A 23,684-nucleotide genomic window follows, 5' to 3' on the forward strand; every position below is an offset into this window, starting at 1 on the left:
AAATTAAAATTACCATTATAAGTCGAATATATAAGAAGAAAATCAAGGAAATCTGGAATGTCTAAGACAGGATCATAATCAATTGTGTCACATGCCTCTGTACATTCAAAACAGGAGATACCATCTTCACGACAGTTACCACGACAAGCCTAGTATATAAAATCTGGAAATTACATTCATTTATAAAAAAAACCCATAAGCAATAAATAAAATAACAAATCTAAATATTTATTTTAGTAATTACTGAAATTGCTACTTTTACGCACAAAGGAAATAAATTTATAAATTTTCAATCAATTCTTTTTATGCCATAAAATATACAAAATAATCAATTTAGAGATTTCTAAATGGGGTCAAAAGATAAAATATTAGTTTTTTATTCAATTTCATAAATTAAAGAAGTATTTACTCATAACCACAGCCTGTTTACATTCAAACAATTGCAAATCTATAATGCTGCCTTCCGTGAATATTAATTTCATTTCAAAGAATAAGTAGATATTTTAATAAATGCTAGATCCATGAACCCCCGCTCTTTAAGACAAAAATGGCGATTTTAGTGATAAACATGAAAGTCCTCGAATGTGCAAAAATATTGACGATATCTTTTTTAGGACAAGAAACGACGAACGTTTTTTTACGAAAGAAAAATTAGGAAACAGTTTTCTTGACAAATCATCCATTTATTTACATCGATCCACTCCTTATTTTTATACAATTTCTGATAAGCAATTCCATATCACGGTTACGAATATTTCTTCGACAATAAAAATTTATTTTCTTCATAAACTACTAATTTCAAGAGAAACTCGCAGGGTTTCAGCATGTTCGTAAAAATAAATTTGTTCTGCTTTTCTTCGAGAGTTACTTATCGCTCACACTCACATGAACGTCCTCTTTTCTTACTTCCAAGCAAAACAAGAAATCTTTTCTGCATAACTTTTCAGCGGAAATGCGCTGCTATCTGGGATTAGGACGGGAAAATATTCCCGACAATTAGTATTAATTTAAGATGAAAAGCAAAATAACAAGTCTTTATTATATTTGAAAAAAGTTTTTAAATCCTCTTAAAATGTAAAATATTTTTGAATTACAGAATTTATCATTTTTTTTATTATTCCTTTAACAATACACAGCTGTTTAAAAAAAACACAACAAATAAATTATAGAATCGTTATTAATAAGGCATATGGCTACCTCTCGCATGTAATGCAGTTTAGGATCATCTAGGAATCGAATTTTTTTAAAAAAAACTACTAAATAGTGTTTAGAAGAATATTGTATCATTCTTCAGGTATTATTGCCCCAGGTTTAGTTTAGTTTAGTTATATTATCGTCCCGTTGTAAAGCAACACTAGGGCTATTCTGGGACGGACCTCGTAATTTTGAACCGCGGTCAGATGACGAGGACGACATCTGAGCTGGCACTCCCATCTCCACACCACACCAGCGGGAGGACGTTTGGCATGACGGATTTAACGTGCAACAGACCCCCTTACACGACGGTTCTTCGGTGGAATCGGGTTTCGAACCTGAAACACTACGGCTCTATTAATCCAGGAGAGATGCCATTGGAGGATATCGATTCAAGATTAAACTCTCTTAAAAAAGATCATAACAATTCGATTATATGGAGGTTGGAGGACTGTGTGGGCCAAGGAGGATGTTTCATTTAATTCTCTTGATCATCAAGCTACGATTGTCTTGATAAACTTTGTCTTCTGATATTGGTGGGCAAAGAAAAGAATTCATAGAACTCCAGCCTATCCAGCTTATTTGTTATCCAGCCTGTCATTCCGTCACATTAGGCCTGATCCTCGGGAATGTATTGTCTATAATTGTCTTATCGATCGACTAGGTCTATGGTTACGAACCACTGTAGACAACATTTGGCATTAACAGCTGTGACAAGTGACTTAGGAATTGCTTCTCTACCGTAAATAATCAATGTATTAAAAAGGAAAAGTGCATCAAATCAGTGTATTAAAAGTGTATCATCCAGAAAGACTAAAAAAGATAGATAATAAAGTTAACCAAAGAAGACCAGAAAGTAAACTATAACTGAATTATTTCGATTTTATTAAGTATATTCAGAAAATTTTAATTATCTTATGATATTTCATCAGGCTTCATAGTTTTCTATTGTTTTCTGCATTTCATGGTAGTACACTTTTTTTGACGTCCAATTTTTCATAAAAATTATATTTCCTTTTTTGAAGATAAAAGCTATTTAAAAAAAAGATTATTTATTATTAATTAGTTTTAGTCCTTAATTATAATAATATTCATTGTGACTTTAAAAAAAAATAAAGATTAAGACATCTTATCTTACCAGAAAATTGAATGCGGCCTCGCAGAGGCTATAATGCCGTATGAAACCATTATACCAGTTATTCCGTTTTGTTTAAAGTTTAGAATCATATTCTAAGAAGTCATGTAAATTATATTAAAAAGCAAAGGAAAAAAATCCAACTTTAAATATTTTAGGTTTTAAGATTTCTAAGCAGAAATATTTTAATTTGTATATAATCTATATTTAATATTCTACCAAAAGAGTAATTATTCTAGCTCGCATTAGCAATATTCCTATACTAAAAATATTTTTTTAAAATTCGTATCCTTTTACTATCATGTGAAAACATGATGTAGTTTTGGTTTGAGGTTTTTGATGCCCCAAAATGTGTACGCAACAAATAGTTGAAGACTCAAAATGCGTAGGCAACAAATTGGCGATTTATCGCCAAATAAAGTTACAACTTGATTTCCAAATTATTAATTCTCTGAATTCTTACGGATTGTCTTAAGTCATTAATCAGTTTAAACCGGTTTGAAACAATCACGAGACTATCAAATACTATCACGACGATATTTAGAAAAACGATGGTCCCCCCCCCATCTCAAAATCAGTCTAGCTCCAAAACTTGGTTTGCCAGCTAGAAAAATTGAAAATGAAAATGAAAGTTTAAAAAAATTATATATATATATATATATATATATATATATATAATAGAGAGAGAGGGATACAGATCGATAGGAAAGTCTCGTGATTGTTTCAAACCGGTTTAAACTGGCTAATGACTTAAATGAATTAAGACAAATAATGGCTAAATAATAATAATGTTCTCACATGATAACTTGAAATTTGAAAGAGATTTCAGTTTTTTTCTATGATATACTTAATTTTATAATTTAATTGATTTTTTATTGAAAATATGGATTTCAAAAAAAATTGTAGAAAAAGTAAGATTCTGAAAGAAGTGCTCTAAGTAAATTGGAATTTTAATCGCATTCATAATATATTTTAACCTTCGATGAATATCCAAAATCTGTCTTTCATTGAATCTTAATTTCTTTAGAATATTACTTAATATATCTTAAATAAAATATTTCTTACATTTTACTACAAAAAATAAAACGATGTTGTAAACCTTTTTATTTTAATTATTATCTTCTTTTAAGAATTGTTGTTGAATTTTAACAATTAAAAATATTGTTTTAATTCGTTCTCCTTTTATGATATAATTAATTTTATAATTTAATTGCTTTTTTTATCAAAATTATGGATGTCAAAAAAATTGTATAAACATTAAGATTCTGAAAGAAGTGCTCAAATAAATTGGAATTTTAATCGCATTCATAATATATTTTAACCTTCTGTGAATATCCAAAATCTTCTCTTCTCTTAATTACATTGAATCTTAATTTCTTTATAATATTACTTAAATAAAATATTTCCTACATTTTACTACACCAATAAAACGATGTTTTAACCCTTTTTATTCTGATTGCTATCTTTTTTTAAGAATTTTTGTTAAATTTTGGGAATTATATATATATATATTGCCTCTTTCCAAGAATGAATTACATTGTTGTTCCAAAGTTTAATTCCTTTTCCTTGCTTCATCACTTATCAGATCGCGCGAGTTTCTTCCGTGGATGAAAGTTTAAAATGAAGGATCTTGTTAAATGTTTGAATAGTTTGCCAGACAAATAAAAGAATGAATTCACAACCCCTCAAAATTTAGAGGATAGATAACAGATATTTACATTTTTAATAGTATCATGATGTCACGGGACCGGTACCCATTGAAAACTTTCATGTATTTACTGAGTAGAGCATATGAAAGACTAATAAGCTAACACATCTTTATTGCCGGACAATTTTACGGTATCGTGGATATGAAGTTTAAATGAAATTAGAGATAACTGATATTCCTCATGAACCAGCCAATCGCCAAAGTCGATTAAATCTTCGATATCAGTGGAGGAAGAACTCAGTAGCGCCAAATAACCTTACACAAACAAGTACGATTTAAAAAATTAAAATACATTAAAACTAAATGATACATCCAACTATACTTAAGGGGCCGCGGTGGCCTGGTGGTAAGGTCTCGGCTTCGGAACCGGAGGGTTTCAGGTTCGAGACCCGATTCCACCGAAGAACCGTCGTGTAAGGAGATCTGTTGCACGTTCAATCCTTCCTGACCAAACGTCCACCCGCTGGTGTGGTGTAGAGAGGGGAGTGCCAGCTCGGGTGTCGTCCTTATCATCTGACCGTGGTTCAAAATTACGAAGTCCGTCCCAAAGTAGCCCAAGTGTTGCTTCAAACGGGACGCTAATATAGCCAAACCAAACCAACTATATTTAAAACAGCGTCTTTGAAAAAAAATAATTATTTCTACTTTAAACTGACATAAAAAATGATTTTGTGCAATAATTATTTTAGACGCTATAAGCTGACCAGTATCCATTGGAAATGTCCATGTACTTAATAAAATGAGTATATGAAAGAAATAAAAATAATATATTTTTTTAATATCTGGCCCTTTGAGGAAATCATAAATATAGAGTCATATCTAAAAATAACTGAAATTAAAAATAACAAATATCCCCTACAGAATCAGCTAATCGTCATAGGCGACTAGATCCCCGTCATCGGTAGGAAAAGGACTCACTAACGAACACATGACCTTAAAAGGATAACTGGCAGACTCATGACCAAACAATGATGATTTTAAAATCATTGGAAAATTAAATGATACATTCTATAATCCTCTATCCATCCTGTAATTCTTCCTGTAATAACTTTGTTGAAAAATATATGTTTACACTTTCAGCTGGCATATAAAACACTTTTGTAAAATAATTTTCAAAAATTATGATTTATTTTACAAATTACAAGCTAAAGCCGAGTAAATGTTCTAAAGTTTTAACATTTTAAATATTTAATTAAATATTTCAAGAAATAGTTAATTGAAATTAATAAATAGTAGAATTATCACATTTAATGAGAAATGGACTCCAGAATAGCACATGCAAATTTCATGTCGTAAATGTTTAGTAATGTAAAGATATTCGTTGAGGAAATCATTAAGACATAGTTTTACAAAATATCTAATTTTTAGCAATCATTAATCCCAATGAAAAAGCTGGTCGCCAAAAATGGCTAGTCATTAATAAAAAACCCAACATGTCAAATATTAACACATCGATGATTTAAACTAATGCCGGGTTTACACTCGGCCATTTATAAGACGGCAGTAGGCAGTGCATGCGTAGAAAGGCTGAAGGCGCATGCGTGAAAGGCTGTTAGGTTGATGGCAAGTAATTGCCCCAACGGGACAACAGCATACCGTTGCATTGTATTTCCCCCCCCCCCTTAAAGCGCATACATTTGTAGAATTTGATGATCTTTTTTTGGGGGGAGGGGGGGCAGGGCAAGAAAAAAATTGATCACTTATCATAGATTTATTCCGACATTTTTTGCTCTTTGTTCTTTCTGATGCGAGGTTGTGTGGGGGGGGAGGTCATTTTATTTTCCATTTTTTTATAGTTTTCCAATTTTAGGTATGTTGACTTTTTTTTTTATTTAATCATATTTTGTTTGTGTAAATATCCGTCATTTTACTACGACATGCAGTGAAAAAGAGAAATTCAGTGACGCCAAAACGGCAATTTATAGCCAAGCATGGAATACCCGAATCTATCTTATGAAATTTTGGCAAACATAAATCAGCCCCTTTCTGCGCGTGCGCTGCCTACTGGCGATCTTGTAACTAGCCAAGTGTAAACCCGAAATAAGAGAAAATCGAAAACTGTTTTAAAAATTTGCAAGAAATATTAAAAACGAAATTAACTGAAACGCGAATCTACAGTGTAAACGAAATCGAATAACGATGGTGTAAAAGCCTATGAAAATAAGGGGGTGAAACAGTTTCCTGCCTTGAAATCATGAGAAAATGTAAAACAGCGACAAATTTTTTGCGCTTTCAGGGTTGCAGGAATCAAAACTTTAAAAATCAAAAAGATACTAATTTAATTTCGAATTTAGTTACACAATTTGTTTCGATAAAACTCATAAAGATTGTTGTAAGTGAGAAACTTGTGTGAAATTTAACTTTGTTACCTAAATTCACTTAAAAATGTTCGTTAATTTGTCCTTTATTTTAGTAAAATAAGGTAATTTTTTAAAAATCAAATTGGATTAATATTTACATTTATGTTTATTCATGTGAAAGTAGAGAAGTATTTCTATTAAACATTTCTTGTACACTTAATTCACAAAATTTCAGCTCAAAGCCACATAAATGGCTTTCACCCAATCAATATGCGGAATTACTCACATAAAGAGTACTCTTTATGTGAGTAATTCCGCGTAAAGGAATATTTTCTAAAAAATGGATTACCTAAGAAAATTAGTTGGACAAAAAGGAACTGATTTCTCTTCTCCCTTCATGGCTGTACTTAAGCCACAAACATGTCATTCACCCAATAAATGCGTGGAATTGCTCATAATAAACAGTAATACCGCGGAAAAAGAACAATTTCGGAAACTGATTACCTAAGAAAATTAGTTGGACAGAAAGGGACTGACTTCTCTTCTCACTTCATGGCTGTACTTAAGCCACATACATGACATTCACCCAATCAATGCATGGAATTACTCGTCATAAAGGATAATTCCGCAGAAAAGAAATATTTTCGAAAATTTATTATTTGAAAAAAGAAAATTGATTGGACAGGAAGAAACTACTTTATACTACTGGTTATAATGAATATTAAAAAATGATCTTATCATTAAATTTGCAATTACAAAATCCCTATAGGTGAGCGAAATTCCCCACTCTCACCGGTTTTTTTTAATGTCATTCAATGATTTTATGATTGGATAGGTCACGAATATTTTCTTACAATAAATAATGGCTCTTTCGATTATGATTATTAGAGCTATGTAGTCTGCTTTGAATTGATGGATGTGAAATGGCCAAAAATCGGGTCCTAATATTCAATTGTATTTATATTCAGATTAGAACAAAACAAAAAGAAGGCTTTTTACAAATTGTGTGGAATCCTCAGAAAGGCGAGGCATTGTGCACTTGCACCGCTCGGAAATCTTTTGGGTCGCCTCTTATTCTGGCCTTATAGCTGAGATGCTATCATCAGATCAATCTCATTTGGATAGATTCCTATAGGAAAACTACCTTGCAATGGTTCTCATGAGAAAACAGTTAATCACCGATCATGGCCCCTAGAACCCAAAACCATCCTTTGTTGTTTTTACTTATGGCACTTTTCAAGCCCACTGACGAACTGTCAGCGATTTAGGCCGAGTGTGCTGTAGCTTCTCAGGGCAAAGGTCCCTGAGCAGCCGAGGTCAGAAGCCTGACTGCTAGCTCATATGAAGATGACACCCACATTTGCTTGCACAACCCCTTTTTACAAGGGGGGAGGTTCACACATCTCACAGATAGAACACAGGGAAGAGAACAATCATCCCCGAACCAGGACTCGAACCTGGTTCGGTAAATTTAATTTCAAATGAGTCATTCTAATAATCAAACTCACTTTTTACAAAAGAAGGGAAGAAATAACTTGGCCTAGGGGTAGCGCGTCTTCCTCGTTATCTAGGCACCCCGAGTTCGAGTCCTGGTTCGGACAGTCCTCTACCCTGCTTTCTATCTGTGAGGTGTGTGAAAGAGCCCCCCTATGAAAAGGGGTTGTGCAAGCGAATGTGCTTGTCATCTTCATACGAGTTAAAAGTCTGATTTCTGCCCTCGGGTATTCAGGTGCCTTGGCTCTCAGAAGCTACTGCACACTCGGCTTAAATCGCTGAGAGTTCGTCAGTGGGCTTGAAAAGTGCCAGAAATAAAAACAACAACACAAAAGAAGTTCTTATATCAAATATTCCACTAATATTTCCCACATTTTATGGCTGCATTTTTAAAAAATCTTATAATATAATTTTGACAGAAATGGAACAGTTCATTCTTCATTTTCATCGCGATAAATAATGGTTTTGATCCAAGCTCCAAAAACATTTATTGATGGAATTCTAAATTATACACCTCTAAATATTTTAGAATATTGTATTATTAAATTTTAAAAAACGTTCCATATAACGTCATTTAGTAAAGTTTTATAATTTTATTAATACCAGCAATACGAAAATACAAGATGTGATTCATTTCAGATTCAAAATTCAATAGTGTGAAAAAAAATAACTACAGTTATTAGTCAATAAAGAAGCAACATTCATTGATTATTTTAAATGCAAATATCCAAGGTATAAATGGAAGTGCTAAATAATAAGAAAATGTATTACTTGAAAAATAAAAATTTTTGGTATCCCTTTAAGATTTGGACACGACGAACGTGAAAAGCATCCAAGAATCTCTTTTATTTCTAAGTCATCGTTCTGCAGCTGCAATACCCCAAGCTTTCCATGAGACAAAAAGCAGCAGACAAAATATTTGTGTTCTTTATTGCTCCTTTCGGCAGCTATGAATTAAAATGAAAAGTAATTTGATAAATATCAGCTAAAATATTAAAAACCTTACAAAATTGAAATATGCGATGATTTAAAGTAATGATAAAATCTAAGATTATAATAATTTCAAACAGAAATTTATATTGTTGCAGTATAATCTGAAACATATAATATACAAGGGGTGTTCAAATGAAAAAATACGAAACGACACTGTGGGTATAAATGAAGACTTTTTTCAAAGTATACACCTAAGTCTGAGCATAAAGATCCCATTGCTTAACGAGCCGAAGGATTCCTTGTTCCCAGAATTCCTGTGGCTGTGACGAGACTCAGTCCTTCACAGCGTCCTTGAGTTTCCGTCCGAGTTGAAGCGCTTCCCTTTCAGATGTTTTTTCAGGGGACCAAACAGATGAAAATCGCAGGGTGACATATCCAGGCAGTAGGGCGGATGATCGAGCTGCTCCCACTTGAACTTGGCCAGTTCCGCGTGTGTGAGCCTGGAGACGTGTGGACGCGCGTTATCATGGAGTAGAACCCCATCCTCCGTGAGTAGTCCCGGTCTTTTGTTCTTGATGGACCTGCGTAGTTTTCGGAGTGTCTCATAGTACACATCGGAGTTAATGGTTCTTCTGTGCTCGAGGAATTCAACATGCCACGTCAACTGGACGGAGCTCTTTATAAGAGCCTCTGCTCTCTCCTGCACATGCGGGCGTCCACGCATGATCCGATCTACGCCGGGGACTTTAATCGCATCCCTAGATGCCTCGCTACTTTCTCTCATAGCGGCATATGCAAATATGTTAACGATTACGTTGCTACAACGTTTCGTACCTTTTCATTTGAACACCCCTTGTACATTTTGTCCAATCAGAAGAAAAGTATTTACTATAATGTTACAATCAAATAAATTAAGGATTAGCAATTAAAAGTTCAAAATCTAAAAAAGTTAAATAATTAATTAATTTAAAGTATTTGCAATTATAAAACAGCGTTACTTTAAAATTATCTTTTAAACAAAATATTTTTTTACTCTCGCTAGCAGATTCGTAATTTATCAGACAATTAAAATTTAGAATTAAATTCATTAAATTACATCCATTAAAATTTAGAATTTTAGCATAGCAACTTTATCATGTTTTGTAATAATAATTCTTAATTACACCAGTAAATAAATCCAATGTAGATACTAAATCTTATTAAAAAAGCTGAAAATCTGAGAAGAAAAAAAAATCAAGAATTGAAAGATTTTTAATTCTAATAAATCTTTTTAATTATTAGAACAAATTTTTTTCTATATTCATACTGCTTTTGATATTGAAAATATACAAACCCAGTTTCAAGGCATCTAATGTCTGTTGTTTATTTAAATCTTTGTAATCTCTATGAACATTGAAATTCAATTCATTGAAATCATAATACAATCTTTCAACATCTTTTTCAGATCCAAGGCGAGGATTTCTAAACTTCTATAAAAAATTTTTTACTGATAAATATTTGGTTAGTATTAATATTTACTCATATAATGACAGCTTAAAATTTGTTTTTATGTGTTAAAAATAATTTAAGATTTATAGAAAGAGATAAGTACGTTTTAAAACTTACATGTTGCATACAAACAAAAATCATTTTGCATTGATAACTCTGTAAAATAATCTATTATTATTGCAACTTAATTACAACTACAGTCAGCTGCCAACATTTTATTTTAGGGATTTTTTTTTCAATGTAATCTTGCTTATCTGAAATTAAAACATGAAATACAGTAGAAACTCCATTATACAGCACTGCCACTGGACGAATTAAGCTGTTTGTGGGACTTGACGCTGAAATTCTAAGAGACTCTCTAAAAGCATCACCTGTAAATTGGACTTGCCCGTTCTGAAGGTCTGAAATATGCTAATTTCTTATATTTTTAATCATAGTAATTATATCTTTATTAATACTAATTTAGTTCATGAATTAATTAATTAGTTTAATGACCATCATTTTCTGAAACTTGAAACTTTGGAATATATTTCTGGTAAATTCTTATTTTTCTTTCTTTTACCATTCATATTTGTGGCTATAACCAAAAAAAAAAAAAATGAGAACTATTATTATTTATTCGTCATCATATTTTCATCGTTATTTTTTTAAGTTTCATTTTAATTTTCTGCTTCTGATATTATTATTTTGGCAGATCTGAGCAAAGAAAAAAGTACAAGAAAAAAATCAAGAAAACCAAATCTACGATCGCAAATTTCAAGTTATCATGTGAGAACATTATTATTTTTAAGTCATTAATTTAATTCATTAACCAGTTTAAACAAGTTTGAAACAATCACAAGATTTCTCTATCGGTCTCTGTCTATATATATTTGTGTGTGTGTGTAATGATGTCTAATTTAATCCAAATTAATTTCCTGAATTTTTTCCTCATTCGGCCCGTGTCGAAGTCATTCTAAAGTGTTCTCTAGTTCCCTGGTCTCATTCCGCTTTTTAATTCAACTGAAGCTGTGTAAAAATTACTGCTCTATCAGTTGTCCTTGCCAATGTCAACACGAGTATTGAATTGACACGTGGCTTGAAATCCCATGTTATATAAGACTAATGATCATTTGTTTCTTTCCTTCCTTACTTCTGCTTTTGTTCTGGGCTGTTAAGGACGACGTTCTGTGTTCTGTCCGCGCCTGCTTGTAAATAAATTGCCTTTCCGGGATGGATTAAAATGTCTCTTCTATGTCTGATTCTGCTTCACATAAAATTCTGCTTACATGTGCGTGCGTGTGCGCGTGAGAAAATCTTGTTAGAAACGACACGTGTCAGAAATATCATGTTATATAAGACCAGGGATAATTTATTTCGTTCTTCTTCACTTCTGCTTTCGTGCCGCACTGTGGCGGGCGTGCCTTGTCCGCGTCTCATCTTGTAAATAAGTTATGCCTTCCCGGGATGGATTAAAGCGAACTTAAAAATGCAAAGTGTCTTCTTCATCGTCGAACTTCCATCTGCTTGCTTTCAAAAAATTATGCTTACTATATATAATTTTTTAAAACTTCAATTTTTAAAGCTGGAAAACAAAGTTTTGGAGCTCGACTGATTTTGAGATGAAAAAAAAAAAACAAAAAAAAAAAAACCATCGTTTTTCTAAATATCGACGCATGCATAATCTGATGCATGTCTCGGGATTATTTCAAACAGGTTTAAACTGGTTAATAAATTAATTAAGACAATTCCTAAGAATTCAGAGAAGGAATAATTTCAAAATCAAGTTGTAACTTTAGTTGGCGATAAATCGCCAAATGTGATAACCTTCTGCATTATTTTCTAATAACCATAAAAGCGAAAAATTGATGCCTCAAAAGCGATAATTCGCCAATTTTTTGCCTACGCATTTTGAAGTTTCAACAATTTGTTGCCTACGTATTTTGTGGCTTCAAAAAACCTAAAACCAAAACAAAATCATGTTCTGACATGATAAAAAATTCTTTGATTAATTTATTTCATTTTTTAAATGATTACTATTAAAAATGAAGATGAAGGTAAAAATTTGCAATCTTATTCAACAAAAGCTATTAACCATAGAAGAAATGTTTAAATTAAAAAGTTATAGGCATTAAAAAGGTCTATACAATAAATTATTGCTGTTGTTGTTGTTTATAATGGCACTTGCCATGGACAAGTTCGCTGACGAAGTCAAAGATTTTAAGCCAAGAGAGCGTCTCTTGTTTTGGTAGCGCCAACTAGGGCCAAGAGTACGTCTTAGCTACTCACGCATTACATTCGCTTGCACAACCCCTTTTTACAATGGGGCACATTCACACATCTCACAGATAGAACAGATGAAGAACAACCATGCCCGAACCGGGACTCGAACCCAGGCCGCCCAGCCCAGGGGGAAGACGCGGTACCCCTATGCCAGGACGTCGGCACAATAAATTATAAAACATAATAACAGCTTAATGAGATCAAGAGTAACTTTTAAAAAAATGAAAGTTTGGAAAAAAATATTTTTCTTTTTCTGTTTTAATATCAGCTTAATTTTTGGAATTTTTCTAAACTACGTCTTATACAGTAGGAAACTACTTGTACGAAATTTCAGATCAATACATGCATTATTTTTTGAAGAATTCAACTCAGTTGAAAAAGACAGAGTTACCCAAAAATACATGAAAGAATGTTTTTATCTGTCAAAATTCGCTGACAGAAAGGAAAAAAACTCATTTTAAAAATTTTATTCCTTTATATCCTTTAAGAAATTTAAAAGATATCACAACCGATTTTCCAAAAAAAAAAAAAAAAAAAAATGAAAATTAAGTGCAAAATTAGCATTTAATTAGAATCATTAAATTTCAATTTTTTTCCAATAACCATTATGCTGCGAACTTTCTTTTTCTAGAATTCGAAATGTAAGTTTTTTTTTTTTTTCTTTATCAAACTTAATTTTCATTGCTTTTTTTTAAATCAAACATTATGATACGATTTGAAATCATAGAAAATCACTTTTAGAATAGGATTTTTTTTTTTTTTTTTCAGTCTGGAAATTCTACTTGTTAAAAAAGTATTTATAGATATTTTCAAATGATCCTGTATTTTTTTCCAATAAAATCAAATTTAAAAAAAATGATGTTGATATCTATCTGAAATTATTACCAGTTATTTCTTCTTATGTGACTCACATTTTTAAAAAAAATTAAAAATAGCTTTTCATGTTTATTGTAGGCCTAGTTAAGTCTCCATAATGTTCGACCGCTCATTTTATGGGCATTTTTAACAACCAAAACTTTTTTTTAACTTTCTCGTATGCGAAGAATAGAAACAATACTGTAATGATCAAAAATTTCAGACACTTGATTCTAACGAATCTACATTTTTTTAAATTTCCTTTTGTAGCAGTTGCATTACTCAACCTTCTCTTTTAGATAAAGATGGCGATGCCTGATTAGGTACGCATCCCATAGTGCATTGCGATTGTTATTAGAATGAGATGAGATGCTATTCTGTTAAGCTGCGCGTGTGGATGTCTTGTCTTGTCTTGTTTTGTGTGAAATGTGATCATTTAAGAAATGTTCCCGAAAACATATATCCTCTTGCTTCCACCGCAAGGATCATAATGATCTTCATTCCACCACACACTTTGGACTAATCTTCCTTTTTAAAAATTTACTCCTGGATTAATTAATATAATTTTAATTTTTCCAGGTCAGAAATTTTATAATTTAAGGTTTTTCCTTTTACATTAATAGATTTCTTATTTTTATTTAAACAAGGAAAAAAATTGTGTTTCCACTTCTGCCACCTTTTTTCTCTTTATTCAGTAACATACCAGGTGCAGACTTGGAGTTATCCTTTTAACAGCAAACTCGACAACTTCAATCCATAAAATTACTGCTACTTATTTTTTTCCACGTCAATTCGACAAGACTACTATACTTTTTTGTTCAGTGGGTATGTGAACATTTATAGTTCAATTAAATTTTAATAGCTTAATAATTACTTTCTGTTGTTGTTATTGTTTCCTAATGTACTATCATAGACAAGCCCGTTGACTAAGTCAGCGATTTTAAGCCAAGAGAGCGTCTCTTGTTTTCAGTGGCTTCATCTAGAGCCAAGAGTACGTCTTAGCTACTACTCATACGTCACGTTCTCTCGCACAACTTTTTACAAGGGGACGAGGAGGGAATATTCACACAACTCACAGATAGAACACACATGAAGAACAAACCATTCCCTAACCGGGACTCGAACCCAAGACGCCCATATCGCGGAGAAGAGAGACTACTCCTACACCAGGACGTCGGCATTATTTTCTGTGCATTTTATATTCGAACTACACAAAGCAATTTCACACTCCGATTCCTTATATAAACTATGTAGATAATAATCAAAAATTTTCTTTTTTACTCTTTTTAATAATGGAAGAAGATTATGCGATTAAACATCTGAGAAAACAATGACAATCATTTGAATTTCTTTACAGAAATCAGATAATTATTATTGAAAATTTAACACAAAATATATTTTTCAAAAAAAAGCCAAAATTTCTGAATAAATTTCACGGCAATTTAATTGGTATCATCAGAAAGATGATATTTTAAAAATTTTTGAAACGGTATACAAATTATTTTTGTATAATAATATTTACTCCAGTTATTGTGGAAAAATTCTAAACTCTCCTTTAATTTTTAATCAATTATGATTATAATTTAGAAAAAAAAAAAATTCAAAGTGTATTTATGCCAAATTTGGTAGTTTTATGGTAAATGGTCTGGTCTGTAGAAATCTAACACACGCAGACACGCATATTAGTCTTAATTGTTAGAAAAGATTTTGAAAGAGATATAGCGGTGCTCAAACCAGCAACATGAGCAATAATAGTTCTTGATCATAATTAGATACACAAATTAGAAAGTCTTAAGAATGAACAAAATTGGTGCCAAATATTTATAAAATAAAGCATCAAAGACAAAATTAAAAAAGTCAATAGAGAAAAATTAAATTTACATGCAGAGAGATAATATTTTGTCTCTAGTATTTATTATCTCAAATATTGATATACTAGCCGCCTTTGGAGACCAGCCGGTTAATGTACGTTAAAATTTTAATAATTAAATATTTTATGCAATTCCTACTTTAATAACTTCTTCATCAAAATATTTTAAAACTTCAAATTTTGATAGTCATATAATTCACTCACAATATTATAAAGGCCTTCAGTCATAACGTAATATGTATCTCTCTAAGTTTCTGTTATCTCTCGTAGAATTTATGCTTTAAATTAAAGTGGAAAGGATGAATCTGCAATTAATATAATAATATTTTTTACTGAAACAAAACATTTTTTTATAATATGATTACTGAAAACAGAGTCACTGAGCGTTTAAACTTTATGGGCACTAAAGAATGTATATCTTAATTTATGTAATATCTCAAGAATTTGTCAACAGAATTTTCTCAGATTCATCATGAGCAGATCGATTAATGAACAATGTTTAATTTTAAATGCATCAAACACTAAGAAAATAAACAGAATCGTTTAAAATAATCGGTCGAAAACAGGTTAAAATAAACTACTTAAAAAACGATATACTTAAAATTATAAGCATATACAAAAAATATATAACTAACATAAATACAATTTAATTACAAAAGCACACAACTAACCGAAAAATAATTTAAACGAATCCGTTGAAAATCCGTTGTCAACAATCAGAACACAATGCGCATGCGTGAATTTTCAACGCCAGTTACGGTAACGCAAATGCGTGAATTTTTCTACTCCAGTTGGGGTAACGCTATGCAGATTAGAAATTTTTAATTTCCTTTATTCTGTTTTACTTTAATTCAAAAGTACTTCAGAATGAATCTGAAATATCCATTAATTAATAATGTTTAATTTTAAATGCATCAAACATTAAGAAAATAAACAGAATCGTTTGAAATAATCGGCCTAAAAATGGCAACCCTAGCCTCATTAGTGTGGGGGGAAAAAACTGAAGCCTTACTCATTTGGCGGTGGGGAAATGAAGATTTTTTTGGCGGGAAAGTTAGTTTTTAATTAATAATTGAAATTCTAATTAAAAATTCAAAAAAAAGGGACCCCAAGTGCACATTCCCGACCTCCAAGGTATACATGTACCAAACTTGGTAACTGTAGGTCAAACGGTCTGGCCTGTAGAGCGCCAACACACACACATATTGAGCTTTATATAAGTACAGATTAAAGCCTAAAAAAAATCGTACAAAAAGGATAAATTTAAATACCGAGAGATAATATATCTTTCTTGAGTGATTATAATATAGAATTTTAATTCACATAAAAATAATGATTAAAAATAAAGGAAAGAAAATGGAAAATAGCATAATGTTTCTCGACATAACTTTCGAAAATACGGCAGCGCAGAAATGACTTTTACACCATTCTAAAATGTAAACATTTATATGTATCTTTTTAATATTGCCAATCTAGCTATCTTGCGATTTTTCCCGGAATTTCAAACAATTTTAAAAATAATTTCTAGCATAATTTTTAAGAAAACTTTTCATTTTTGCAACAAAAATTCAAATAATAGCAAAATTTCTCTCCCCCCCCCTCGGTTGTTAAAAATTAATACAGAATAGTTCTTTGTATCAATCAAATATTGCAAAATAACATGAAAACACTGCAAGATTGTTAATTAATGAAAATTTTGAATCTAAAACTAAACCTGATAGTCAAAAATATGGCAGTCTCCAATTTTCGGTTCAGTTCTTAGTTGATCTGCTCTTCTAAAATGTTAAATAGAATGAATAAATATTTTAAATGCATATCTATATATATATAACGATTTATATGCGTATTAAAATTCGTGATACAAATATCATTCAAAATGGTGTTTTCTACCTCTCTGGGGGTGATGCATCGAAGAATTGATCATAGACCACTGCACTCAATCTTCTACCAAGACGAGCAACGTCAGTTTCATCAGAACTCATATTCCTCGCTAAACAGAGGATAATAAAATATTGCTATTACAATATGTTATAACTGCATTACATTAAAATATTCATGCGATATTAATAATAATATAAAATATTAATACTGCCTAACCATGCTTAACGAGTGATTCGCATCTGCAAAACAAAAAGTAACTTGTTTAACGAGCGATGTTTCGCAGAACGAGTGGCGAGGAGACGGTGTGACGTCATATACTGGACTGGTTAACATTAAGCAGCGTTGACATGAGGCCAGCAATTGCGAGCAATGGAAAGTCACACAAGTAGAGACGATAGCAAATTTGTCCCGGTGAGACAACCATTTGCCACTGTCCCATTCGGGTCACGTGATATTCCTGAGGTAGGCGTGACCTTCCATTGCGCTCAATAGTTTGGCCTCATGTGAACGCTACTTTAAATTGTGTTGAACGCTTGTTTAACACTAGAACGTCCGGGATTTCGATTAACCTTAAACGTCCGCCGGTGTCGTTTCTACACAGCGATATAAAATGTATAAAATAATCGTAATAACTAAATAATTGCATGACTGCTGTTCAGTAGGGTTTAGTTTTAAGACTTTTTAATATTATTTCATATAATTATCATATGTTATGACCCTTTATGTCATAAAAACTGTAACAAAACAAATTTCTTAACCTTGTAAAATTAAATAAAACAATAATATTCATAAATATTAGTATAATAAGCAAAATGGTAATTTTTGTTAGAATGCAAGTTTTTTAATCATCGTTTTCATGTTTAATGTTTTGTACATACCTCATATGCAATGGATACAGCAATATTCAATTTTTCCAGTACACTTTCAGCACACCATTTTCATGCAAGAGGTACATATTTTTTTAGCTGCATTTCCATTACACTCTTTAATTTCGCACTTTTTGCATTTTAGCGAATTTGTAATTCCTTGAAATTCTATATTTATTACTGGAATATTATCAATTTCATCTGCACTTTCTTCAGATTTTTCGCAGTCACTTTCACGCAATCTTATGTCTTCATCGGAATCTAAATTAGAACAAAACAGCTCTCTTATCCGATTCTCTCTCAGAAAGCTCTCGCAACAAATTAGTAATTTCATCAGGGCTTGGATGTTTTCTACGAGCCATCGTTCCAGGGTGTCTGTTCTGCACAAGGTTCGAAAATAAAATGAAATTTTTTTATGAGCAGATAAGCGAATGCTATGTAACGAAACACTTAATCACAACAATTTTAGTATAATTGATTTATTTCAGCTGTGAACCCATTAATACTGCATTCAAGGTCAAACAAATGTGCGATAGTATTTTTGGAAGTTTGTTTTACTTAGTGAATTATCGTTTGTCGAACGACAGCTATTTATAATGATAAATTGCCTTGGTGTCGAAACGACATCAGAAGACGTTCTAGGTATATTTGGTTGTAAAATCTCTCCTAATTAACCTGGAGCCACAAAACTTTTTCTGTGTAATCCCCATGAAAAATGATTAAAAATTACGAAAATTTTTCAAAATACCTGCAAAAGTGCGGAAAGGAGAACAAACTAATAACTAAATAAGAGAATAACTAAACTAAACGTCCCCGGTGTCCAATCGACACCGAAGGACGTTCTAGTGCTAAAGAGAACCGTTATATCTACACAGAAGATTAGTTTTAGTTTTAATTATATTAACGTCCCGTTGTAAAGCAACACCAGGGCTATTTTGGGACGGACCTCGTAATTTTGAACCGCGGTCAGATGACGAAGACGACACCTGAGCTGGCACCCCCTCTCCACACCACACCAGCGGGAGGACGTTTGGCATGACGGATTTAACGTGCAACAGACCCCCTTACACGACGGTTCTTCGGTGGAATCGGGTCTCGAACCTGAAACCCTACGGCTCACAAGCCGAGACCTTACCACCAGGCCATCTACACAGAAGAGTTATTAGCCGAATAGCTTTATAAGTACAAAATAATACTTTATAAGTACAGTGTTTACACCAAAGTATTTGTACAAGTGCCTATTGAGTCTTAATTGATAATTTAATTATTTCTGGCTAAGATTATGGGGACACAGGTGGATTGCAACGACATCTATGGGTTGGCGGCAGAACTACCGAAGAGCTTATAGAACAGCATTCTGCGTCGTAGCAAAAAGTTGCGAAGAAGATTTGGTCAGGACAGGATGAAATAAGAAACAACAGAACAGCAACCATTTAATGAAATAAGGGAAATTTGAAAGCATTGAAAACTATTACATCGTGTGTTGATAAAATGGTAGCCATGCTTGCTGCAAATTCCTTTAATGATAATGCTGTGTTTATTAAATTTAGAAGCGTAGCTAAAGAGAAATGACTTTATACAATTTTCTTGTATAAATAATAAATTGCATTTCGAGAACGAATTCTGCTTGTTAAACGAGTTTCCACGGCATTGAATAATGCAATAAAATATTAATAATACCTCTAATAATTATTAAAAATGATGAAAATAGGAAATATATATTAAGTGGCACTCTTAGCAAGCATAAATGACGTAGAATACTAAATTTTATTAAATATTATCACTGAATATTTTGATTGCATCATGTTTTTTTCGATAAAAATAAATGCATTCAAAACATTCAATAAATATACATAATTTTAAAATGCAATGTTCCACTGTTAAAAGATAAAGGATAGAGTTTCTGTTTAAAATCTGTGTAGTTGCCAAGTTATATAAGAAAATGAAATTACAATATCGCAAAATTTATATGATAGATAAACCAGATATTTACATTTTTGCTATGATATGATGTCATAGAATTGATCATCATTAGAAAGGTGCATGTACACAGTAAGTGGAGCATACGTAAGAGAAAATTAAAATGACTTGTCTTTAATATCTGATAATTTGGTGGGATTATGGACATGAAGCTATATCTATACGATTTTTTAAAAAATTTAAATACAATAATCAATATTCCCAGCGAATCAGTTGATCGCCAAAGGTAAACAATTTTAAATAAAAAGAAAGATCCATTATATTGCGACTAAAATTGAATCAGTAATAAAAATTTGAATATTACTATGTTTCAAAAATGCACAATTTTAGAACGCTTCATAGACCAAAGTTTCCCCAAGGCTGATTGGCCTAAGATTAAAAAAATACTGAATGTTCTTAAAATGTAATATTCAAAATTTCATAATTCAATAAAATTTAATTTCAGAAGATAGAAATACCTTTGTTTTATTTAAACACTGAAGTGTCAAAGATATTTCGAAGAATATGATCTCTTGGACCAAAGGACTATATAAAATTTAGATTTCATAATTCTTTGAAGAACATTTATTGACCGAAAAAAATATATTATTATTTACGCCATTTAAATCCTTTTGAAAATAAAATTAAAAATTCAATTTTTTGATGAATCAGAAAAATTTTATTGAATAATTCTTTGAAATGTAACATAAATTATGAAAATTATTCTGTAAGGCACATAAGATATCAATGCCGAACGATTTTGTTTTCTGTATTCAAATTTTTAATAAATAAAAATATATGCTTGGTGTCAGGGAAAAAAATGTTTGTATCAACAGAATTTCAATAACTTTTACTTTAATTTAAAGTTCAACTTTTATGGAAGCTGATAGAAAATTAGAGAATACACTAGCCGCCTTTGGCGACCAGCCGGTTCGCCAATCTTAATGTTCGTTTAAATTTTAATAATTAAATAGGTTTAACCGGAGTTTAACCCCCTTCTTCGCCAAGTTGCGATAACGCACCAAAGCTGGCAATCTTTATTATGCACTATAATTGAACATCTGCTTCTTTGCTTTTGAACATTTCGCAAGGCCGTTGTTTGCGATTTTTAAAAATTTCGCCAAGCAGGGGATAAAACTCCGGTCGTACCATTAAACATTTTACGCAATTCCAACTTTAATAGATTCTTCAGCAAAATATTTTAAAACTTCAAATTTTGATAGTCATATAATTCACTCATAATATTATAAAGGCCTTCAGTTATAGCGTGATATATATCTCTCTAATTTTCTGTTACCCCTCGTAGAAATTATGCTTTAAATTAAAGTGTAAATGATTAATCTGAAATTAATATAATATTTTTTACTGAAACAAAGCATTTTTTTTAATAATATGATTACTGATAATAGAGTCACTGAGCGTTTAAACTTTATGGTCACTAAAGAATATCTTTCTTAATTTATGTAATATCTCAAGAATTTGTCAACAAAAATTTCTCAGATTCATCATGAACAGATCGATTCATTAACAATGTTTAATTTTAAATGCATCAAACACTAAGAAAATAAAATGAATCGTTTAAAATAATCGGTCGAAAACAGGTTCAAAAAAATCTACTTAAAAAACGATGTACTTAAAACTATAAGCATATACAAAAAATATATAACTAACATAAATACATTTTACTTACAAAAGCATGCAACTAACCTAAAAATAATTTAAATCGTCCGTTGGTTGTCATGCCAACAATCAGAACAATGCGTATGCGTGGATTTTCTTCGCCAGTTACGTCAACGCAAATGCGTAAATTTTTCTACGCCAGTTGGGGTAACGCTATGCAGATTAGACATTTTTAATTTCCTTTATTCTGTGTTATTTTAATTCAAAAGTACTTCAGAATGAATGTGAAACATGGATTAATTAACAATGTTTAATTTTAAATGCATAAAACATTAAGAAAATAAACAGAATCGTTTGAAATAATCCGTCGAAAAATGTTAACCCTAGCCTAATTACTGTTGGGAGAAAAAAACAACTGATGCCTTACTTATTTGGCGATGGGGAAAATGGAAGATTTTTTTGGCGGAAAAGTTGGCGTTGGGAAAAATGGAAGATTTTTTTGGCGGGAAAGTTAGTTTTTAATTAATAATGGACTACCCCTAACATTTAGGGGGATGAAAAATAGATGTTGGCCGATTCTCATAGATACCGGATAAGCACAAAAAATTTCATCAAAATCGGTCAAGCCGTTTCGGAGGAGTATGGCAACGAAAACTGTGACACGAGAATTTTATATATTAGATAAAACAAGGAACAGAATATATTATATTTTCAATAGCACATTGGTGTTATGGAACTCGCCTCCACTAGAATATTCATGCACAAAATAAAAAAGAAAGTTATTAAAATAACAAAACTTTAAATTCTTCCACAATTTGATGCATGCTTGAGTATACTTTACTAAAGAAATTATGAACATCAAAATATACATAAGAGATTTGGTTGAAATGAAATACAATCAATATTTATGGCGAATAGATTGACCGCCAAAAATGGGAAATTAAAAAATATAATCCTGTCTGCTTTGTATAAAAAATTTGTAAAAAAAGTCTGATATAACTAATCAAATCTAAAATTTCATAAATTATGTCAGAACATAATTATAACGTACTGCAGACAATTAACAGGTTAACAAATGTAACGAGATATTGAGTAGTTTGTTTGGCTTATAGTTGTTTTAAAAATACATCTTACAAATAGAATCATTGCAAATATTTTTTATAAATATAAATTTAATAGATGCATTTTTATAATTATCTTATTTACAAATTTAATACAAAACTAATTGTAAATAATGAATCACTAAATAACTGCAATGGGAAGATCGATTATCAAACTATGAAAAACCATTAAAACATATAAGGAATAAAAATAATTTTATATAAATTAGATGCTATTATATTCAAATTAATCAGAGTAATTCTGAAAACTATCTCATCATTTTTACTTAAATTACAAGAATAGCTTAACTTCATTAACATTTTCAACGCTACCGACGAGATATCTTGTCTTTCAGATTCTTCCAATGAAATTGGAAAAAACTGGAAATTAAATTGGTGCCATTAAAAAGATTATTTTTTTTAAATCTTAACACATTTATCGCTAAGGATGAATTACATAAAAACTCCACGAAAAGACAAATATTAAATACCAATGGAAGTATCTGAAAAACGAGATATCTCGTCGGTAGCGTTGAAAGTGTTAAATGCAACGGAAATTTTATTTTAAAATAACTGATACCTGTAAATTGAAAATATTTATAAATTCTATGCGATGCCAAGCATGAATGAACGTTGAGATCACCAAATGAAAACTAAATATACTTACTAGTTTTCCACAGAACGAGACCTTTCCTTATGAACCGCTAACGAAAGTAAAACTTTTCGTTTCCCTTTTAGAGATAAATGAAAATAAAGAAATGTCGATAAAAAAAATATCATTGATTTCATATGCAGAGTGAAAGAATCCACTCGTTAGACATTGATAAGTCCTTTTTCATTGTCTGCATCTCATGAGATAACCTGTTGTTAATAGCAACAGTGATTAACAACTTATTAAAATCCGTAATCTTGAACAGTACAATGATTTCATTTTTCAGCCCACATTGCTTTATCGTCTAATTTTAGTATTCAAAATATGCAAATATTGTAATTAGGAGTGCAATGTTATATTTTGCTGC

At 31.2% G+C, this 23,684-nt stretch overlaps 1 protein-coding gene across 1 annotated transcript in view; it reads right to left on the reverse strand.

Annotated features, from left to right (window-relative positions):
- Positions 1–23,431, reverse strand: part of LOC129981352 (uncharacterized) — a 46,528-nt gene extending 23,097 nt beyond the window's left edge. The window contains exons 1-6 of the mRNA XM_056092174.1: positions 23,333–23,431; positions 17,130–17,229; positions 16,954–17,014; positions 10,098–10,233; positions 8,603–8,778; positions 14–149 (exon numbers count right to left, since the gene is read on the reverse strand). Coding sequence (XP_055948149.1) covers positions 14–149; positions 8,603–8,778; positions 10,098–10,233; positions 16,954–17,014; positions 17,130–17,221 — 601 coding nt within the window. The 5' untranslated portion in view covers positions 17,222–17,229; positions 23,333–23,431. The remainder of the gene's footprint in view (positions 1–13; positions 150–8,602; positions 8,779–10,097; positions 10,234–16,953; positions 17,015–17,129; positions 17,230–23,332) is intronic.
- Positions 23,432–23,684: the final 253 nt, after the last annotated feature.

Source organism: Argiope bruennichi, chromosome 8 (genome assembly GCF_947563725.1).
Source record: "Argiope bruennichi chromosome 8, qqArgBrue1.1, whole genome shotgun sequence".
Taxonomy (NCBI): Eukaryota; Metazoa; Arthropoda; class Arachnida; order Araneae; family Araneidae; genus Argiope; species Argiope bruennichi.